The sequence below is a fragment of the Ochotona princeps genome, chromosome 6, assembly GCF_030435755.1.
Source record: "Ochotona princeps isolate mOchPri1 chromosome 6, mOchPri1.hap1, whole genome shotgun sequence".
Taxonomy (NCBI): Eukaryota; Metazoa; Chordata; class Mammalia; order Lagomorpha; family Ochotonidae; genus Ochotona; species Ochotona princeps.
Window position 1 is genome coordinate 44,883,851 of NC_080837.1, and position 18,993 is coordinate 44,902,843.

The following is an 18,993-nucleotide window of genomic DNA, read 5'->3' on the forward strand; positions in this document are numbered from 1 at the left end:
TTTGGAGGGAGGATCCAGAAGACATCTAAAAGTCTGACCAAAGCATCAGCACATGTGGGAGACCTGGGCTGGGGTAGTTAGTTTCAGTCACCACTGAACACCACCCACTGGCACACACTAAAGCTTGCGCTGGGGGCCTACCTGGCAGTGCTAGATCATGGTACCCACTAGTCAGTCAGAAAAGCCATTGGGTAATGTTAGGCTGGCCCATGATACTAACCAGAATGCTAGAGAATCAGGTCTGGGGAAGAATCTGTGAGGGGGTATGTGAGTTTACCCATGTGGAACTGCAATCTCCGCTGGCACATGAATGGAAACAGGCCTGGATGGAGAGCTAAGGAGATGCCCTTACTGGGTTGGGGTTCCCACTGGTGAGTGTAAGAGCTGGAATGGGGGCAGAGGGCTGGGCTGAACATGACTGTAGTCTCCCTAGACATGGGTGTGGACTGGATCTGGGAAGCGACAAACTGGGTTAGACTCCAGCACCCACTAGTACTCATGAGAGCCAGGGTGGGTATAGCACAGGCTGGGTTAGTTCTTGGCTCTCACCAAACCACGTGAGAGCTGTGTCTGGGCATGGACCAGATATGGCTGGACTGTAACACCCAGCAGTAAGAACTGGAATGGGTGGGGGCCAAGTGGGCAAAGACCCTGTTCCTGCCAGGACAAGAGGTGTTAAGTCAGCTTCCACCAAGGACCCACTGATATGCATGACCTCTGCCACTAGGAGAAGACCTGATAGAGGAGCTTGGGGAATTACTTTTTCAAAATGAAGTCCCAGCAGGTAAGCACAATAACCAAGGCAAGGAACAACCCAAACCAGGCCAGATTACAGTAGCCACCATCATACATGTAGATGAGGCCTGGAGGCAAGCCAAGCTGGGTCAGTTTAACACACTAGCAGATCTTAGAACCATAATGGATTGCAGGATGGGATGCAGGATAGACATAGCAGGACCACAATAGCAGCCAGTTCACATTAAGGCCAGGACTGGGGGCTGGCTGGGCCAGACTTGACTGCAGCACCCACCAGCAAGAGTTGGAACAGGGGACAGGCTGGACCAGGTAAGTCTGACGCACCTGCTGTTGAATGCAGAGGTGAAGCAAGCCATGTCAGTCTGGGCACAGTGGGCACTGAATCTGTGAACCCCAGGGGCAGGGGTCTGGCAGGGCCCAGGTTGCCTGGACTGGGTCCCTGGGCCAACCTACTCAGTGGATGCCAAGTCCAACAGCCAGGGGGTTGAGGGTCTGGCAGGGTCTGGGTGCCTGATCTGGATCCTTGGGCCTGCCTGTGTGGTAGGTGCTGGGTACATGACCCCCAGTGGTAGGGCCTGCAGGGCCCTGGTCAGGTCACCCAGGGTGCCAAAGACACCAGGGGAAGCTCACTGGTCACCCAGAGGCATGCTGGTGTGGACTTGGTGTATGGACTTGCAGGGGTCTGGTGATGGAAGAGGTGGGGGCATGCAGCGCCTGTGGTGTCATATCCAGGATTGGTGGTCTAACCATGAGTTCATGCTTCAGAGCTAAGCCTCTGCAAGTGGAATAGATGGAGCAGACTGGCCCAGATGCATATGGAGGTTATGCATATGGAGGCAGCCCATTGGGACCTGCAGAGGACATCTGGTGCCATAGCAGAGGAAGGAGAAAAGAACAGATTGGACAACTACCCCAACCAAACGATGACAGCAAATATCTGGGAGAATGAAGACTCTGTGTCAACCAATGGACATTGGAAGCGGTTCCTCACCCTTGGATCAGCAAGACCAACAGCATTTCAAAACTAGCGAAACCACTTGGGCAGAACCCTCAGGCATGTGCCACATTGGGGACCCTGGTTTGTTATCAGAAGGTCCTTCCCCATCTCTGTGTACCGGAGTGGTTGGGAGGCTGGGTATGCTTCTCCACTTATGTTCTCCCTTTCCCCAGATACAACAAGAAGAAACAGAAAATTTGGAAACAATGTTCACACCCACTTTTCTTAACCCTTGAAACTTCCCACCCTGATCAACTATGTAAATATCATTAAAAATTTTTTTTAAATTTTAAATTATTTTTATACTGCTCTGTATCACGTAAGACTGGAAGACATATGACTCCATATGTTTAGAGACAGTTCAAATTATGAGCGTACCTCATAATTTTTTGGAAAATGGGATCACACATTTTTATGCAATTCTTTTTGAAAACCATAATGTTTTCATAATAAACATTTTCGTAGGTACATGGGTTTCTACAGACTTTTTTTCAGTATCAGCTGACTGACACAAGCCCCTTTTCCAGAGTTTTCATTTTTGGTAGAAATTAGGGTCTTGAAATCCTGTTAAATGGCCAGCGGTTGATGGGACTGCCAATCTGATCTTTTAGAAAGCAAAAATTTCATGTATTCTTTTTGCATTTTCAGATTTGCTTAGTCAATGACCTATATTGAAATTCTTACCAATGGGCCCAGCGCAGTAGCCTAGTGGTTAAAGTCCTTGCCTTACACACCCCAGAATCCCAGATAGACATCAGTTTGTGCTCTGGAGGCCCCACTTCCCATCCAGCTCCCTGCATGTGGCCTGGGAAAGCAGTCGAAGCTGGCCCAAAGACTTGGAAAGCTGTTGGGGTGGTGTGACTGTTGAAATTCCTAACCCTCCACCTTCAAGTGCTGGGATCCCACACAGGCACCAGTTCTTGTCCCGGCTGCTACATTTCCTATTCAACTCCCTGGAAAGCAGCAGGAGATGGGCCAAAGCCTTAGAACCCTGAACCCACATGGGAGACCGAGAGGAAGCTCCTGGCTCCTAACTTCAGATCATCTGAGCTCTGGCTGTTGTGGCCTTTTGAGGAGTGAACCAGTGGATGGGAGATCATTCCCTCTCTGTCTCTCCTTCTATTTGTAAATTGGTTTTTCCAATAAAAATGGGTCAATCTTTAAAAGAAAAAAAACTCTGAGATCAGTGCCATTATTGATTTCACCATGCAAAGGATATTAAGAAATTGTCACAATAAACATTTTTTTTGGAGAAAAATGTTAAGTCACTTGCCCTTTAGTAAGTGTTAAAACTGGACTAGAATGAGGTTGCTTGACAAGAGTCCTTATATGAACTTTATCTGTTCTGCTCCCTTCGCTACCACCTGGGCTCACTTACTGCCATAGAACAGCTCATTCTCAGCAGATGGTGAGAGACTCTGTAAGTAGATGGTGTGAAAGACTCAAACGGTAGGATATCCATCCCATTTCCAGGCATGTGGCAAACGCATAGCAAGGTTCTTTTTATATGTTTATTTTTTATTTAAAAGACAGAGTAACAAACATAAGCAAAGACAGAGAGGAAAAGATGTTTTCCATCAGCCACTTCATTCCCCCAAATGGCCACAACAGTCAGGGTAGGGTCAGGCTGAAGCTAGGACCAATAGCTTCTCCCAGGGCTCCCCTTGGATGCAGAGGCCCACGAGCTTGGGTCTCAACTGATTTCCCAGTCCATTGGCAGGAATCTGAATTGGAAGTAGAGCAGCTGAGACTTGAGTGTGAGAGCACATGGATGCTGGCACTGCAGGTGGCAGCTTAATACACTATACTAAAACAAAGGTCCCACAAATATTTTTAAGTTAATGAATGGATGATCATTTAGTAATGAGTTAATTAATATTAAAAGTCAACATCAGTGTAAATATTTGGTACAGAAGTCTTCAGAATATGCTTTACAAATGGAGTAAGTGCGATAGCATGATGATTTTTATTTAATGATGCCTTCTAAATTCTAGGGCTCTTAAGCCAAGACACTTGGACCTGATGCTGTGGCATAGCTCATGTGATGTCAGCATCATATGACACCAGTTTGAGTTCTGATCCTGCTCTCAGTTAATATGCCTGGGAAAGCAGCGTTACTAAATGTGCACAGCCTTAGTTTCCATGATGAAGTCAGGAGTTCCTGTTTGGTGTGATGGCTCTGTTACAGCTGCTTGGGATGTTAACTTCTCACATCAGGTCCTCAAAGTTTAAGTTCCAGCTCTGTCTCTGATCCAGCTTCCTGCTAATGTGCTAACACACAGCAACTATGGCTCAAGTAGTTGATTCATGCCACCCACTTGGGAGATTTGAGTTGAATTCTGGGTTCTTAAATCCTGCCTGGCCCACATCTAGATTTTTTACATATTCATGTGGCTGTCCAGTGGATGGAGGTTTCTCTTTCTTTTCCTCTCATTTTCTTCCTCTCTCCCCATCCGAAACATTTTTTTAATTTAATAAAATAAGTAGATCAGTAATTCTCCCATGCTTTCATAAATAAAATTTCTCCTTGCTTCCTTTTAATTATTTTAGTAGCCTAAAGGGCCACAAGAACTGAGAAAAAGGAGATTCGGCACAAGTATCTGTAGGCACTCATATATCTAAGCTGTAAAGCTAGCTAGCAACATTGAGATGCTCTTGTTATTACTGGAGATCCATTTCCAACAGAAAATTCTCAGACTGCTTCAATTTTGCACCAGTATGTGGCAACGCAGACATTAAGCCCCAACATTAAGTGAAAAATCCATTCTTTATTCCAATATATATAAAGCTCTTACACAATTAGAGTATTGTAGCTAACACAGCACATCTTAGCACTAGATGCAGTTTTAGACTTTTTTGTTTAGTTGTCTTTCAGCTAAGGAGCCACAAAAGCTGCTCTGTAGCAACTGGTAAGGAAATAAAGTTAGCAAATATAAAAATACTACAACCTTTTTTCTTTTTCCATCTAGTTGAGACAAATAGTCCTGAAGAAGAAATAAAAGAGCCTAATTATCTAAATCTTAGCACATTTTCAGGAATTACTAATTTGCTTGTTGATTGCACTTTTTAAAGAGATCTTGGGCAATTCACTTAACGCTGACTTCAATTACAAAAAAATAAGCTACAGAATATCAGCTGTTTCTCAGCACTTGTTTGAGACTTGGGGGAATAACTATGCTCACCTCTGGAGCGAGAACAAAGTGAATGAGTGCTTTAAATGACAGCCCATTTCTTCCTCTTCACCTTTAAAGCTCAGAGATCTTAAAATGATCATTTGAAGCTAGTTGACTCACCCACTGTAATTCCATTCAAAGAAAGACTCATGCTGAAATTAGATGCTTACTCTAGATAAGCCTCTACCATACAGTGTTAGCAAGCTCTATCACCCAGCACTTGCAAACTCCCTCGATCCCACGCAGAGACTTTCATTTAAATGAGTCATCCAACTACATTTGTAAAATTTGGCATACGGGGGACAGTCTTGGTAGCCTAGTGGCTAAAGTCCTTGCCTTGCATGTGCCAGGATCCCATAAGGGTGCCGGTTCATATCCCAGCTGCTCCACTTCCCATCCAGCTCCCTGCTTATGGCCTGGGAAGGCTGTAGAGAATGGCCTAAGACCTTGGGACCCTGCACCTGCATGGGGGACCCAGAAGAACTTCTGGCTCCTGGTTTTGGATAAGTCCCACTCCATTGCGGTCACTTGAAGTGAACCAGCAGATGGAAGATCTGTCTCTCCTTCTCTCGGTAAATCTGACTTTCCAATAAAAATAAAATAAGTAAATATTTTTTTAAAATGGCACACCATGGGAGCACGGTTCCCAGATAAACCAACATGGAAGCCACTTGGTACTGCCTTCAGGCTTAGTTAGTGATAGAATGAAAGGAATTCACACAGCAAGGAAGAGATTCTGCTGAAACCTGAGTGCACTTTCTGAAACCAGGAACTTGTTGCGTCTTAGAGAAGCATGACACAAAACGCTATGGCACACCTTTCATTTGTTTGTAATTAAAAACTGAAGCAAATGAAATAAAGCAAGATTCCTTACAAGACAGAAAAGTTGATTTCTCAAAGTGTCCCCTAATGTCAGCACTCAATGCATTCCTGTTATTGAACGGGAGCCACTGAATGCTCCTGAGCTCCCTCCAGGAAAGTTAAGGGCGACCTGTGTCTGTCTCGCAACTATAATCAAGAGTAATTTTTACACTCAGGTCAACCAATGATTTTCATGCATATGCCCATGTGTAGGATGAGTTAAGAGTGCTCCAGGGAGGTGTATTCTCTAAGTTCTTTCTTCCTTCTCATATTGTAACAAGGCAACATGAGACCATATATTTTTTTCTCAGCTTCTTCATAGATGTCTTCATATCAGCATTTCTGAGTGTGTAAATGAGGGGATTCAACATAGGTGTGATCACTGTGTAAAACACAGAGAATACCTTATCCACAGAAAAGCTGCAGAAAGGCCTCAGGTAGATGAAAACACATGGCACAAAGATCAAGCTGACCACTGTTAGGTGGGAGGCACAAGTAGAGAGAGCCTTGCTCTGGCAATGGCGGAAGTGAGTTCTCAAGTGGATCAGGATGATGGCATAAGAGAACAGCAAGACCAAGAAGCAGATGAGGGAAAGCAGACCACTGTTGGAGACCATAAGCACCTCTACCACAAAGGTGTCCACACAGGCCAGTTTGATGACCTGGGGAACATCACAATAGAAGTTGTCCAGTTCATTGGGGCCACAGAAAGGCAGACGGATAACCAATATGACCTGCGTGATAGAATGAATGAACCCCACACACCAGCAAGCAAAAACTAATTGAAAGCAAAGCTGGCGATTCATGACAGTCAGGTAGTGCAGAGGATTACAGATGGCAACATACCTATCGTAGGCCATGACTGTCAACAAAAGCATCTCACTGGCTCCCAGAAAGTGGAGGAAGTAGATCTGGGCCAGGCATCCTGAATAAGAAATGGTCTTGCCCTGCTCTAGGAAATCGCCCAGCATTTTAGGCACAGTAACACAACTCAGACACAGGTCAATGAAGGAGAGATGCCCCAAAAAATAGTACATAGGAGACTGCAGCAGCTGAGCATCAACTCGTACAGTTACCACTATCAAGAGGTTTCCAAAGACAACAGCCATGTAAAGCAGCAGAAACACTAAGAAAAGAAACAGCTGGATTTCCCAGGACGATGATAGGCCTAGGAGCACAAATTCCGTTGCCATAGAATCATTTTCTTTTTTCATCAGGCCAAGAATACCAAGTGACCTAGAGAAAAAAATCATTAAATCAGAAGAAAAAATATATGTTCGACAAAAAAAAAGTATGTGTATTATTGTTGTGAGCCCTGTGTATATAGAATCATATGCCACAAGTAAAATAATTCAATAAAACTCTGAACTAACAAATATATGCTCCTATACTCTTAGAACAAAGAACCTTAGGACTTCTTCCAACTTTTATTACTGTAATGCTTTTAAGTTGCATTCATAGCATGAGGTGTTCAGAGTCTGTTCATTCTATTGTTTGAACAGAACACACTTAAGGACAAGAATTCTGGAAGGAGGTACACAATGATCAGCTATGCTACTTAGCATGTGGTCTCAGAGGATATAAAATAGCTCTGGGTCTTTATTCTTTGATTATTCCATGATGATAGTATTTCCACGATTGGATTTTTCACTGTTTTATTTTTATATTTGTTACACTTACCTAAAAGCGAGATTTACAGAGAGAGAGAGAGAAAGAAAGTCAAAGAAAGAGGACTTCCACCTGCTGGTTGACTCCTTAAAAGGCTGCAATGGCCAAGGCTGGTCCAGGACAAAGCCAAAACTCAGGAACTTCACTGGGTCTCTCACATGCATTCAGGGGACCTGAGGACTTGGGCCACATTCCACTGCTTTTCCAGGCACATTAACTGGGAGCTGGATAGAGCAGCCAGAACTCAAACTAGTGCCCACAACATTATAGGCAGCAGCCTTACCCACTGGACCACAATCCCAGTCCAAAAAAGAATCATCTTTAAAGATAAAGAATCTTTTACTAAGATTTTATCTCAAGGTAAGTGAGTGGAAACTAGGTTTAGGGTTGAAATAACTTTTCTATTCCTCTATCACTAAATTTATGATCATCCTTTTTTCTTCTTGCAGGGCCAGGGCATTTAACTCTATAATGCTATAATTGATGGAAGTAATTCCTTCACTTTCTGGAATAAATTGGAGAATTAAACAAAATAAAATATATGAAAGGTTATCATTTTCTATCCTATGCACAGTCTTATGCAAGATCTGATATATTACAAATTTTCAGTTTTCTTTGCATATAACCAGTATTACACATTTTCATAAAAAGATGGCATTCTGGTGTCCTTCCAGCTATCTAAAATACCTAGCTGATGGGGGATCAAGATGTGGTTAAACATACTGATATAATTTCAAATATCATATAAATGTCTGATAAAGAAACATTTGATAAAGAAAAGTCTGATAAAGAAAAATCAAAATTAAGAAAAGGTAAGAAAGAGGTCTATAAAAACCAGAGGCAAAAAAAAAAAAAAAAAAAAACACTGACAACACCGTTGTCACTTAGATTTAGAACATGACTGAGAAACAATGTGATTACATTAGACCTCCTTTTCTTTATAAATTTAACTTTCTGCAGTCCCACTTACCAATGATCAAATAGAAAACTCCACAAATAAGCAATTATTGGATTTTAAGTTGCCAGAATGACAGCATCCTGTCTGTTGTCCCCGGGAAGTGAGCCACCTCTTCAGCCAGGGTATCCTCACCATGTGAGCCACACACACTGCTTACCCTTAGGCCATCTCCACTATCAGACTGCCTGTCAGGGTAACACATTGCCTACACTGAAGGAGCTCTTGTGTTGTAGCCTAATGGTGCATCATTCACCTCACTTCACCTTATCACATAGATGCTGTCAGATCTCACAATAGAAAAAAGAATGAGTACATTACAGTACCGTAAAACATTTTGAGAGGTAGAGACTCTGTTACATAACATCGAAATTGATTGTTCTTGCTTATTGGTTATTATCATTAGCTACGTACTATATCTAATTAATAAATCAAACTACAAAAGTTTATGTACTGTGAATGCATGGGAAAAACAACATAGCATGGAGAGAGGTTAATACTAATCCACAATTTCAGACTCTACATGGGGTCTTGCAAAATAATCCACATGAATAATATTATAATCCTTCAACATGAAAGCAGAATATCTGGAAAAGCATATTGTTCATTTACGATTGCCACAGAACAGATGCAGAGAAACAAGCACTGAAGTATGAATAATTAAAATTAAATGATTCAAATGAGCAGATTGAATAAAATTATGTAAAATATAACCTAAATTATAACAACTAATTTAAGCTCTAGTTTATTATCTATTTCACCTATTTCCTTTTTAATGGGAATACAGACAATGGCTATCAACAGTAGTAGAATGGAAAAATGAAGATTATACGATAAATTATAAAAATCATTAAAACTATAGTACAATGATATTCTTTAAATACTGGTTTAACAAAGGAAAGAAACAAAATTTTTAAAAATTATATTTGTAGCAGTACTGATATGTCCAAACATTTCTTTGTTTTTACTTTTTTTGGCCTGTTTTTTTTATAAGTTTCAGCTTCCACATGCAAGGCAGAACATGCAGTGCTTGTCTTGCTGGGTCTGGTTCTTTCACTCAACAGGATGTCCTCCAGTTGAGTCCACTTAGCTGCAAATGGTAGAATTTCATTCTTTTTTAAAGCTGAATAATATTTCAGTGTGTATTTATATTTTAATTTTTTATCCATCCATCTAATAATGAACACCTTGTTTTATTCCAAACTTTGGCTGCTATGAATATGTACTTCACTTATTTCTTTAAAACAATATTTAATATCAGGGAATTTCAGCACTATAAATATGGTGGACAGTTTTTAGGCAATTACTATAATAGTGTGTTGACTAATTATATCAATGTCAAAATCTCTTTCGAATCTTTTATTTATAAAAAGAGAAAAATTCCAAGTGTTTTAACACAGTTTCAAGAGCATAATGATACTTCCACTTCTACCCTCCCTGACACTCAACTTCCCTGCTTGCTTTCTTACTTTTCTTTTTCACTTTTACAATGAGATACTTCAATTTTCTTTATAATCTCAAGCTTAACCCTTGACTAAATAGAGGTTGGCAAGTAGGAAGTAGAAAAACAACTGTTCCTCAGTAGTAATATACAAGGTCTACTCAAATATCAAAACATTATTTTGCCCACAGACATTACATTTTTGAACTCTGTATATTAGTCATCACAAACCAGGAAAAAGCATGTGACATTTGTCTTTGAGGAGTGACTTACTTCACTAAGTATAACTTACATAAGACCAAAAAAGATAATCTTGTTATCTGATTTTTAACCAAACCTGGGGTTAGTATCCAGTTTCCTCACCATTTTTAGTAAAAATTTCCTGCTTCATATAATATGAAAATATAACAATCAAAATGGGAAGACCAGTTTTGGTACCAATAAAATTGTCGTGACTGACAGCAACATTCTCTGGTGTCTGTCTCTGTTTTCTCCAGCCAGAGTGAGAAAATCAACCTATGAGTAGCTGTTACTATTCTGCGGAGACTAGACAGAACGCTGTATGCATCAGTGTCAAGGAATGTCTGCCATCAAAACCGCTTCCTTTTGCACATCATTTCATTGGCCAAATCCCTGCACGAGCAATGGAAGCAGCAAACTCAGGCCCTACCAGGTGTCTCAATTCTTATCCCAAAGGTGACCTAAGAATTTACAAGAATCAACAAAAACATCCTGGAAGAAATTGAGAACGTTTAATCAGAAATCAGAATGTTTAATGGGAAATTCAGAATGCTTCTTGAGAAATAAAAATGTGAAAGGGGCCTGCTGTGTGGAGAAAGGACAAAGCAAGCTTTTCAGACAGGGAAGGCTACTTATTGGCAACAAGGAGACTTTCTAAAAAAGGGAACAAGACAAGACGTTGAGGAAAACATCAAGAAAGAGAGTAAGGTTTTTCTTATGGGACTTGTATTTTTAAGTACATATAAAGCATGATATATTTTTCTTCTGTTTTATCTGGGTTTTTTTACTCAACTAAAAGCATTATTGGAAGAAGAATGGAAAATTATTTGTTACCTGTAGTTTAAACGCCATGTAAAATCCTTCTTCAGGCATCTGTATTTTCTAACTTATCAAATACCATGAAATGAGTAAATTGGTGGGATATGGCATTTCTATTGCAAAAACCATGATTTTTCCCTGTATTCATCTTTTCATCTTGTTTGAAATTATATTTCAAATTATATTTTAAATTGAATTTTTAAGAGTAGAAGAGGAGATGATCAAAAAGAAACTGAAATGATTGAGACTGTGGTAGATTTCTAGTGCTAAAACAATGTTGCCATGAATCCAATGCCTTCAGTTACATAAAATTTGTGCATGTTATCCAAAACTCTTGACTAGTTTCCAAGACACCACCATGCCTAAAATTCTATGAAGCTAAAGGAATTTCATTCTTCTGTGAATGTTTCTCAGTATATGAACCTAGAACAACAAAACTCAAATGATCTCTTAGCAGCAGAGTGTATAGAAAAACAGAAAAGTAATGATAAACATGGTATCAGAGACAGCAGTTGGAGCAGGTTGAGTCTCAGAGCTTTGAATAAGCATAAGTGAGAAACTTACATCACCATTTACCAGGAGTTATGTGGTTTCAGTTAAGGAATATGCTGTTCTGTTATTCAGGCCACAAGCCACCTCTTAAGAGTCCCAGGATAACAAATTGAACAAACCCGGATGACCATCAGGGTTTTCCAGTTGAGGCCTTAGCTACTTCCTTTTAAGCCAAACCCTGGTTGAGGGCTGGCTGGCTGTACGGATTGGAAAGCTGTCCTGTCCCTTGGGCTCTGGGTGCATTTGAGGTTTTTGTGGTCCTTCCATCATCGCTCAGCCTAATGAGCCCTGGGATTCCCCAGGCTGTTGGTTGAGCTGCCCAGATCTCAGTTTTTTCTTGAAAGCAGACCTGGGAACCTGAAGAATTGGAAAACGGAATTGCTGACTTGTTTAAAAAGTTCACCCTTTTCACTTACTTAGAGTCAGTCATGGACTTGGCACTGCACACATCACCTTTTCTCTAGCCTGTTCATGACAGAGAGATAACTTGGTATTTACCCTTCAGGTTTTTTCAGGGAGTGTGGCTGAGACGAAGGCCCATGAAGATGCTATGATTCCTTGAAGCGACATCTGGATCTTTGCATGAAATGTTCAGTGGCTTATTTCCTGGCACCTATTGGTCACCACACATTTTTATTTTGGGGAATTTTTCCTGTCATAAAATGTAAATGTCATAAGATTATTTCTCAAATCAATGATGATTACACATTAAATTGTGTTGATTCATTAATGAGAGACAAGATATGAAAACCCATTTAGAAGATAGCACAAGAATTGTTTTATATAATCAGATCACAAAAAGTAAAATGAATAGATTTATGTTAAATACAATTTATTTCATTTTTTTAAACAACAATGCAATCTTACCTTTTGGGGTGGTCTCTATTAACATAGTAAAAAACAGAATTAGACAATGTTCCATAACATCTAACTATACATAGTTGCACAATGCATGAAATCCTATAAATATTAAATAGCAATACAGTAAATAACAAATGAAACAAACTTACATCTCTTTAGAGTATGTGATCCTTATGTGGACTTACTAGACAATGTTTTAACGTAACATCGAGTGGTCACACAGTCACTGCTTGGCCTCACTCGAAATTTTTGAATAATTTTTCTTAAATTGTTTTTTTAAAAAGCTATAGTAAATACTCATAGCCTCCAGAGACATTTCAAATCACAAAACCATTTGTTTCATTTCATTTTAATTTTATTTGCCTTGAGTTATTTATGCATGTTAACAAGAGGTGTCCAATAACCCATGCAGATCTCTCTTGCTTAAGATATATTAATTTTTATTGGAAAGTCAGATTTACAGAGAGAAGGAGAGACAGAGAGAAACATATTCTGTCCACTGGGTCACTCTCCAAGTGGCCGCAACAGCCAGAACTGAGCCAATCCAAAGTCAGGAGCCAGGAGCTTCCTCCAGGTCTCCAATGTGGGTGCATGGTCCTAAAGCTTTGGTCCATCCTCTACTGTCCTCTAAGGCCAGGGAGCTGGAAGAGAAGTGGAGCAGCCAGAATATGAACCAGCACCTATATGGGATCCAGCCACATTCAAGGCCAGGACTTTAGCCACTAGGCTACCATGCTGGGCCCACAAATCTCTTTTTATGTAAACATCGAATTGCAATCAGTCATTGAGATCGGAAAAATTGCCACCATCTGAAGCTCATGTAAGTAATCTGGTTGTACCTTCTATAACCGCCATAATTTTTGAGGTGCCTTATTGTTTTCATTCATGCATTCAGCAGCTAGGAGTCTAAAAAGTTCATATATATATATATTCATATATTATATTCATATATATTCATATATACTCATATATATTCATATATATTCATATATACATGTTTAATCTTGCTGCAATAACTTTAAGTGCAAACAAATTCCTTTTTCTAAAATATCCCCCGCATTTTCTAAGGTCTTTAGCCTACCAAACTGTAACTTTCCATACCATGTGTAAATATGGGTCCTGCAAGCCACACTTGGTAGGCATTGTTTTGACATGTACAACGCACCCATTGTCTTGAAATGATGAGGGAAATTTCAGTGAATTTTCTATTTGTAAAATAAAATTAAATTTGATGTGAATAAAAACACCTATAACACAAAGAAAAAAACCAAAAAAGTGTTGGAAAAAATTTACTAATATTTCTACTTGGGATCAGAATAGAAACTAAAAGTTGCTTACTGATGAAATGACTACAATATATTGTGTTAATATGGAAAGGGAAAGTGCATCTTGTCTCCTGTTCACTGCAGTGTTTGATCTTCATTCCCAACCACAACATACGTAGTGTGGTTCTAAGTCTGAGCACTGCCCTATTGCCCTCTTTGAATACATGCATGCATTACATGCCACTTGATTTTTGCTCACATTCTCATTTCCAAATAGAATGGGAAATTCATGAGCTGAATATGGTATTCTTTATCACTACACTGGACTCCAGAAGTTCTCTAAAAACATATTTAGATGGTAAGAGCCTGAAGAAATATGTACAGGACATGTCAAAGGAGCTATTTTTCCAATATGAATGTTTGCTTCACTTCTTATGATAGCTTACATTTTGTGAACACACACACACACACACACACACACACACACAAATGCTTAGAAGGATTTTCTGGAAATAATTTCAATAACCTCAAGAGAGAAAACATTTCAGTAAGTACAGAGCAAATAAAAGGAGATAGTAAACTAAAAATACGAAATAATTTTTAAATACCATAAGCAAAACTCTCATAGCCTTTAAGCTGCAACTCTTTTCTTCCTTAGCAAAGACAAATATATTGTTGTTGTTGTTGTCTTCATTTTCCACCTCTGTCTGGAGACTGGCTCTATGGCTGTTGCCTTTCCCTAGAGAAACATTGGTTCCAAAAAAGACAAATGATAATTGGCTTTTAGTTAGAAAGACAGAACTACATGTATACTCTCCATGCCTACTTTTTGTTTTGTCTAGGTTTTTTTCTCTAAGGAATTTAAACACAAAAGGTACTGGCAAGTCTTGAGAGACTGGTCTGTCCATAAGAGCTCTCAGATGAAAACTCCCTTTTATTTAATAAAAATCGACTATTTGGAAATATTGAGCAAAAATATATAGAGAATAGCAGAATCCTCAGTATACCCTTCATTTGTCTTCAGCTTTTTCGGGTAGGTAGCACTGGAATCCTTTCTTGCCAACAAGAAATTGGAGATGACATCATTCAGCCATCTCCACTCATGAAACTATTTGCAGGTAATGAAAAGTGAATCCTACAAAAGGGGATTTGCTTTTTAGTGAAATTTCTAGACAGCCATATATTTGAGACTGAGACAGAGAGGGAGAAGGACACAATTGACTTTGATCTATGGTTCCTCCCAAGCATAAGTCCCAGGTATGAAAAATCATATATTTCTACCTTCTTTTCTAGTGAGGCAATCCTAATGTGTTGTTTGTTATATTCCTGATGAAATATCTGAAGTACAAAATCCAGGTAAGAGCACTCTGGATTCCTGCAGAAGACTGTGATATTTGTCATTAACTGCGGTAAGTAAAAATGAATTTCTTTTATAAAGCATTAATGTGTGTAGGTCTTTATATTTTTTCAAAATTCTAAGTTCATGTCTCTGTTGAAGTAACATGAGTTCAATCATGATCAATAGCTCTAAAAGATAATGTAGAACAAGGATAGAACATTTCCTTTCCTCTGTTTTAGGCACTACATTAACATATATTAACACAACGATATTAACATGCATTTATAGGGTTCCAAAAGAACATAGAAAGGAAAATTAGAGCTATGATAAAAATTACTGTACCCTAGAAAGTCCTGGTAGGCTAAGGAAACAGGAAAAATGAATTGATTTCATAGTGTCTCATACATGTGTCTTAAAACTACCTAATGTTAGGTCTCTGTTTTGTTTTTACTTAGTCACACATAGAATTGTGTAACTACTGGGTGGCAAAGCTGGGGAAATCATACTAAAGGTTTTAATCTAGCAAAAACAGGTTCTCTGATACTGCTACAAGATGAGATAGGCAAATTCAGGCAGACAACCAGGCCAAATCAGAGTAACATCTGGAAGAGAGAAAATTAAGAGCTCTTCTGACATGAATAAAAGTACCTTGGTAACCACATTCTGAATGGCCTTTGAGAAAGGTGAAAATTTTCTTTGCCCTAAGTAAGGAAGCCAGACTGAACTATTTCAGGTCTGTTTTCCCTGATTTGTGATGCCTCTGCTTCTTCAGATGAATCTCCAAATACCAGATCATTAAGAGTTTTAGAAAATCATCAGCTCAACCTAGACTTGAAGAGCAACCCCTACCTTCTTCTTAAATACCCAATCTGCCTCACTGATGACTTTACTCAGTTATGTTTCTGCCTTTCCAAGGACTTCGTGGACTTTTTAGTCTAGCAATGCATCTAATGAAAGTTGAATTAAAGTAGCAATTACTTAAAGGAGAACACAAGAACAAACAAAAGCATAAAAAATTTTTTTGAATCTTACAGATCCAAAAGTGCCAGAACTACAGAGTAGTTGTCTTGAGGAAAATAAAATGAACAGAGCAGAACAGGCCTAGAACCTTGGCCATGGATTTCCACCCAGTGAGTTACAGCAGCCAGAGTGTGGCCTCAGGTGATGATCAGAATGATCCACAAGATGTCAAGCAGTTCTGGTAAACAACTTTGAGCATATCCTTGACATTGTTCCAGGGACAGTATTTTCATGTGTCCTCTCAATATCCTTCATGGTTCATACTGAGATTCTTTCCTGTTACTCTGTGGACCAACTGAAAGCAAGAGATGGATCTCAGTAGAATTCAAGGAGACCAATGCATTTTTAACACAGGCTGAGTTAGTCTTAAGATTTCATACAGGGTGTCTAGCCATTTATGCTTTCTTGGTTCTAAAGGGATTTCTAAGATGTTAAGTACAGAACAGTCCCTGGTAAAAATGATACATTTGCTTACTTTAATGTCATGTCACATTAGCCTACCGCCTCTTCTTTTTGGCATGCATTTGCTCTCATAAGTCCCCACTTCTCAAATTCAAGGTATGATTATTAAATCTGCGGACAGATTAACTATTCCAGGTAGAGAGTTACCTGTATCGAGATTCACGCAGAGGCATAAATAGATGCATTTATTTAACACACAACTACAAAATCATATCAACTGTAAGATAATGTATTAAATAAATGAAAAAGGGATCAAAGATGATTAACATTTGAGCTTTGTTCTCAAAGGCTTACATTCTTATGCATGGAAGGAAATATAAAATGTGAGTATTGTTTGTTACAAAAAGGTCAGTTGCTTATCAAATGTTATATTTCATGTCTTCTGTCTTGAAATACTAAACTAGTTTTTTGTTCAATGATAATTTAGCAAATATGTTCTATGCCTATGAAGAGACCTGCATTATGTTATTAGGAAAAAAAGGAATTGAAAAGTGCAATCTTTCCGTGTCTGAAGCTCTGCCAAAGACTGCCACAGAGATTTGAAAGGGATACTAATTATGATAAAGCATCGTATAATGAGTTTACACACATACATTGGATGTATGCAGAACAAAGAATCTCAAATACTGTGGAATTCAGCAATAGTTCATAAAGGACGAAATTGTTGAGTGGCAGAAATTCAAAGAACCATTTGCCCAGGCCAAGAGAGAATAAGTAAATTAGTGGGAAGAAGGGAAAAGAAAATAAAATATGTGAAAGGGATGAAAAGAGTAAAATGAAGAAGTAGTAACAGATGTTCGGGATGTGATTTATTAGAATCCCCCTTAGTGCGGTGGGGGACTCCAGAGGACACAGAGAAAAACATGAAGTTAAAGACTAGATCACATAGGTTCATGTACGTCATGTTCAGTTGTTTGAATTTGCTTTTGTGATGACGATGTCTCATTGCAGTGCAGTTCACAGCTAAATGAACCTCTCTGGGTCAGCATCCGACTCCGAGTCAGTGAGTGAATTCATTCTTCTGGGCTTCCCCTGCAGCAGGGAGATTCAGGTCTTCCTGTTTGTGCTCTTCTCCATCATCTACCTCCTGACTCTCATTGGAAACGGAGCCATTATCTGTGCTGTGTGTTGGGACCAGCATCTCCACACCCCCATGTACATCCTTCTGGGAAATTTTGCATTCCTAGAGATCTTGTATGTCAATTCCACTGTTCCAAACACACTGGTCAACTTCCTTTCAGAAGTCAAGACCATCTCATTCACCGGCTGCTTCCTCCAGCTGTATTTTTTCTTCTCCATGGGTTCTACTGAGTGCTTCTTTCTCTCGGCGATGGCCTTTGATCGGTACTTTGCCATCTGCAATCCTCTGCATTATGCCACAATTATGACTGGGCAAAATTGTGTCAAGATGGCGACTTCCTGTTGGGTGTGTGGCTTTCTCTCGTATCTGGTGCCTGTTGTTCTCATCTCCCAATTGCCTTTTTGTGGCCCTAATGTCATTGACCACTTTGTATGTGATTCAGGTCCACTGTTGACCCTCTCCTGTGCCCCTGCCCCAATATCCAAGCTCATGAGCTATACGCTAAGCTCCCTTGTTATTCTCCTGAGCTTCGTTTCCATCCTCATCTCTTATGCCTTGGTTCTACTTGCTGTTCTTCGGTTGCCCTCAGCATCCAGTCGGCACAAGGCCTTTTCCACCTGTGGGTCCCACCTGGTTGTGGTGCTGCTCTTCTACGGCACTATCATGGTGATGCATGTAAGTCCTGGGTCCAGCCACTCAACCCTGATGCCAAAGATCATGACCTTGTTCTATGCCATGGTTACTCCTCTCTTCAATCCCCTGATTTACAGTCTCCGAAATAAGGAAATGAAAAATGCTTTATGGAAAGTTCTGGAAAAGTTTAAAACATCTTTAAAGCTTTCTGGCAGGAATCCCAGGAGGAATGTGGAATAATCTAGTTTAGTTTGATGTATGTGGAATAGCCACTGTTGCTTTCACATTAGTTCAATCATTCATTCAATAAACAATTTCTGAATGCTTCCTCTATGCTAGACATTTTTGTTGGATACTGAACTAAGAAGATAATCTCTTCTCTCACATTAGCAGTCTTATGGGGGAGATGGGTATATAGGAAAATAATTACCATAAAATGGAATACATGTTTTAATCATTAAATGTACAAGTTATCTATGAAAACAAAGAAATAAAATATCTAAATTTCCCTGCGGAATGGTACAAGAAGAGGATGTCAGTGTTAGAGGAAATTTCAGTAATTACAAAATTGCACCTATGGCACAGAGGGGAAAAACCTTGTTCTATAGTTTAATGCCAATAATATCATAATTTCTTTAAAAGATATGAGACTTTGAATCAGAACATGTTTATGAAATTTGATTCTTCCTTGAATCACTTACTGAATTTGGCATGTCCCTCCATGCTGTCTATAACATGGAATGATACTCCCCACCCTGCAGAATAATTAGGGCAAGGTTTTCATGAAAGTTCATAAAATAACATGTGGCCTGAACTTGGAGTGCATGTATCAATACTGGGCAACCTCAGTTGCTGATACCTGCGCAGTGG

General features: G+C 39.5%; 2 protein-coding genes across 2 annotated transcripts; one reads left to right on the forward strand and one right to left on the reverse strand.

Annotated features, from left to right (window-relative positions):
• Window positions 1–6,053: 6,053 nt before the first annotated feature.
• LOC101522300 (olfactory receptor 4Q3) lies at window positions 6,054–7,022 on the reverse strand. The gene has a single exon (XM_004584876.2). The coding sequence runs from the start codon at window positions 6,999–7,001 to the stop codon at window positions 6,054–6,056; it is 948 nt and encodes a 315-aa protein (XP_004584933.1). The 5' UTR covers window positions 7,002–7,022.
• Window positions 7,023–17,376: 10,354 nt separating this feature from the next.
• Window positions 17,377–18,363, forward strand: LOC101526402 (olfactory receptor 11H6-like). The gene has a single exon (XM_004584629.2). The coding sequence runs from the start codon at window positions 17,377–17,379 to the stop codon at window positions 18,361–18,363; it is 987 nt and encodes a 328-aa protein (XP_004584686.2).
• The last annotated feature ends 630 nt before the right edge of the window (window positions 18,364–18,993 follow it).

What these genes read in the sequence shown, in the direction of transcription:
- LOC101522300 (XM_004584876.2), bottom strand. Translation starts at nt 7,001, where the DNA reads ATGAAAAAAGAAAATGATTCTATGGCAACGGAATTTGTGCTCCTAGGC.
- LOC101526402 (XM_004584629.2), top strand. Translation starts at nt 17,377, where the DNA reads ATGAACCTCTCTGGGTCAGCATCCGACTCCGAGTCAGTGAGTGAATTC.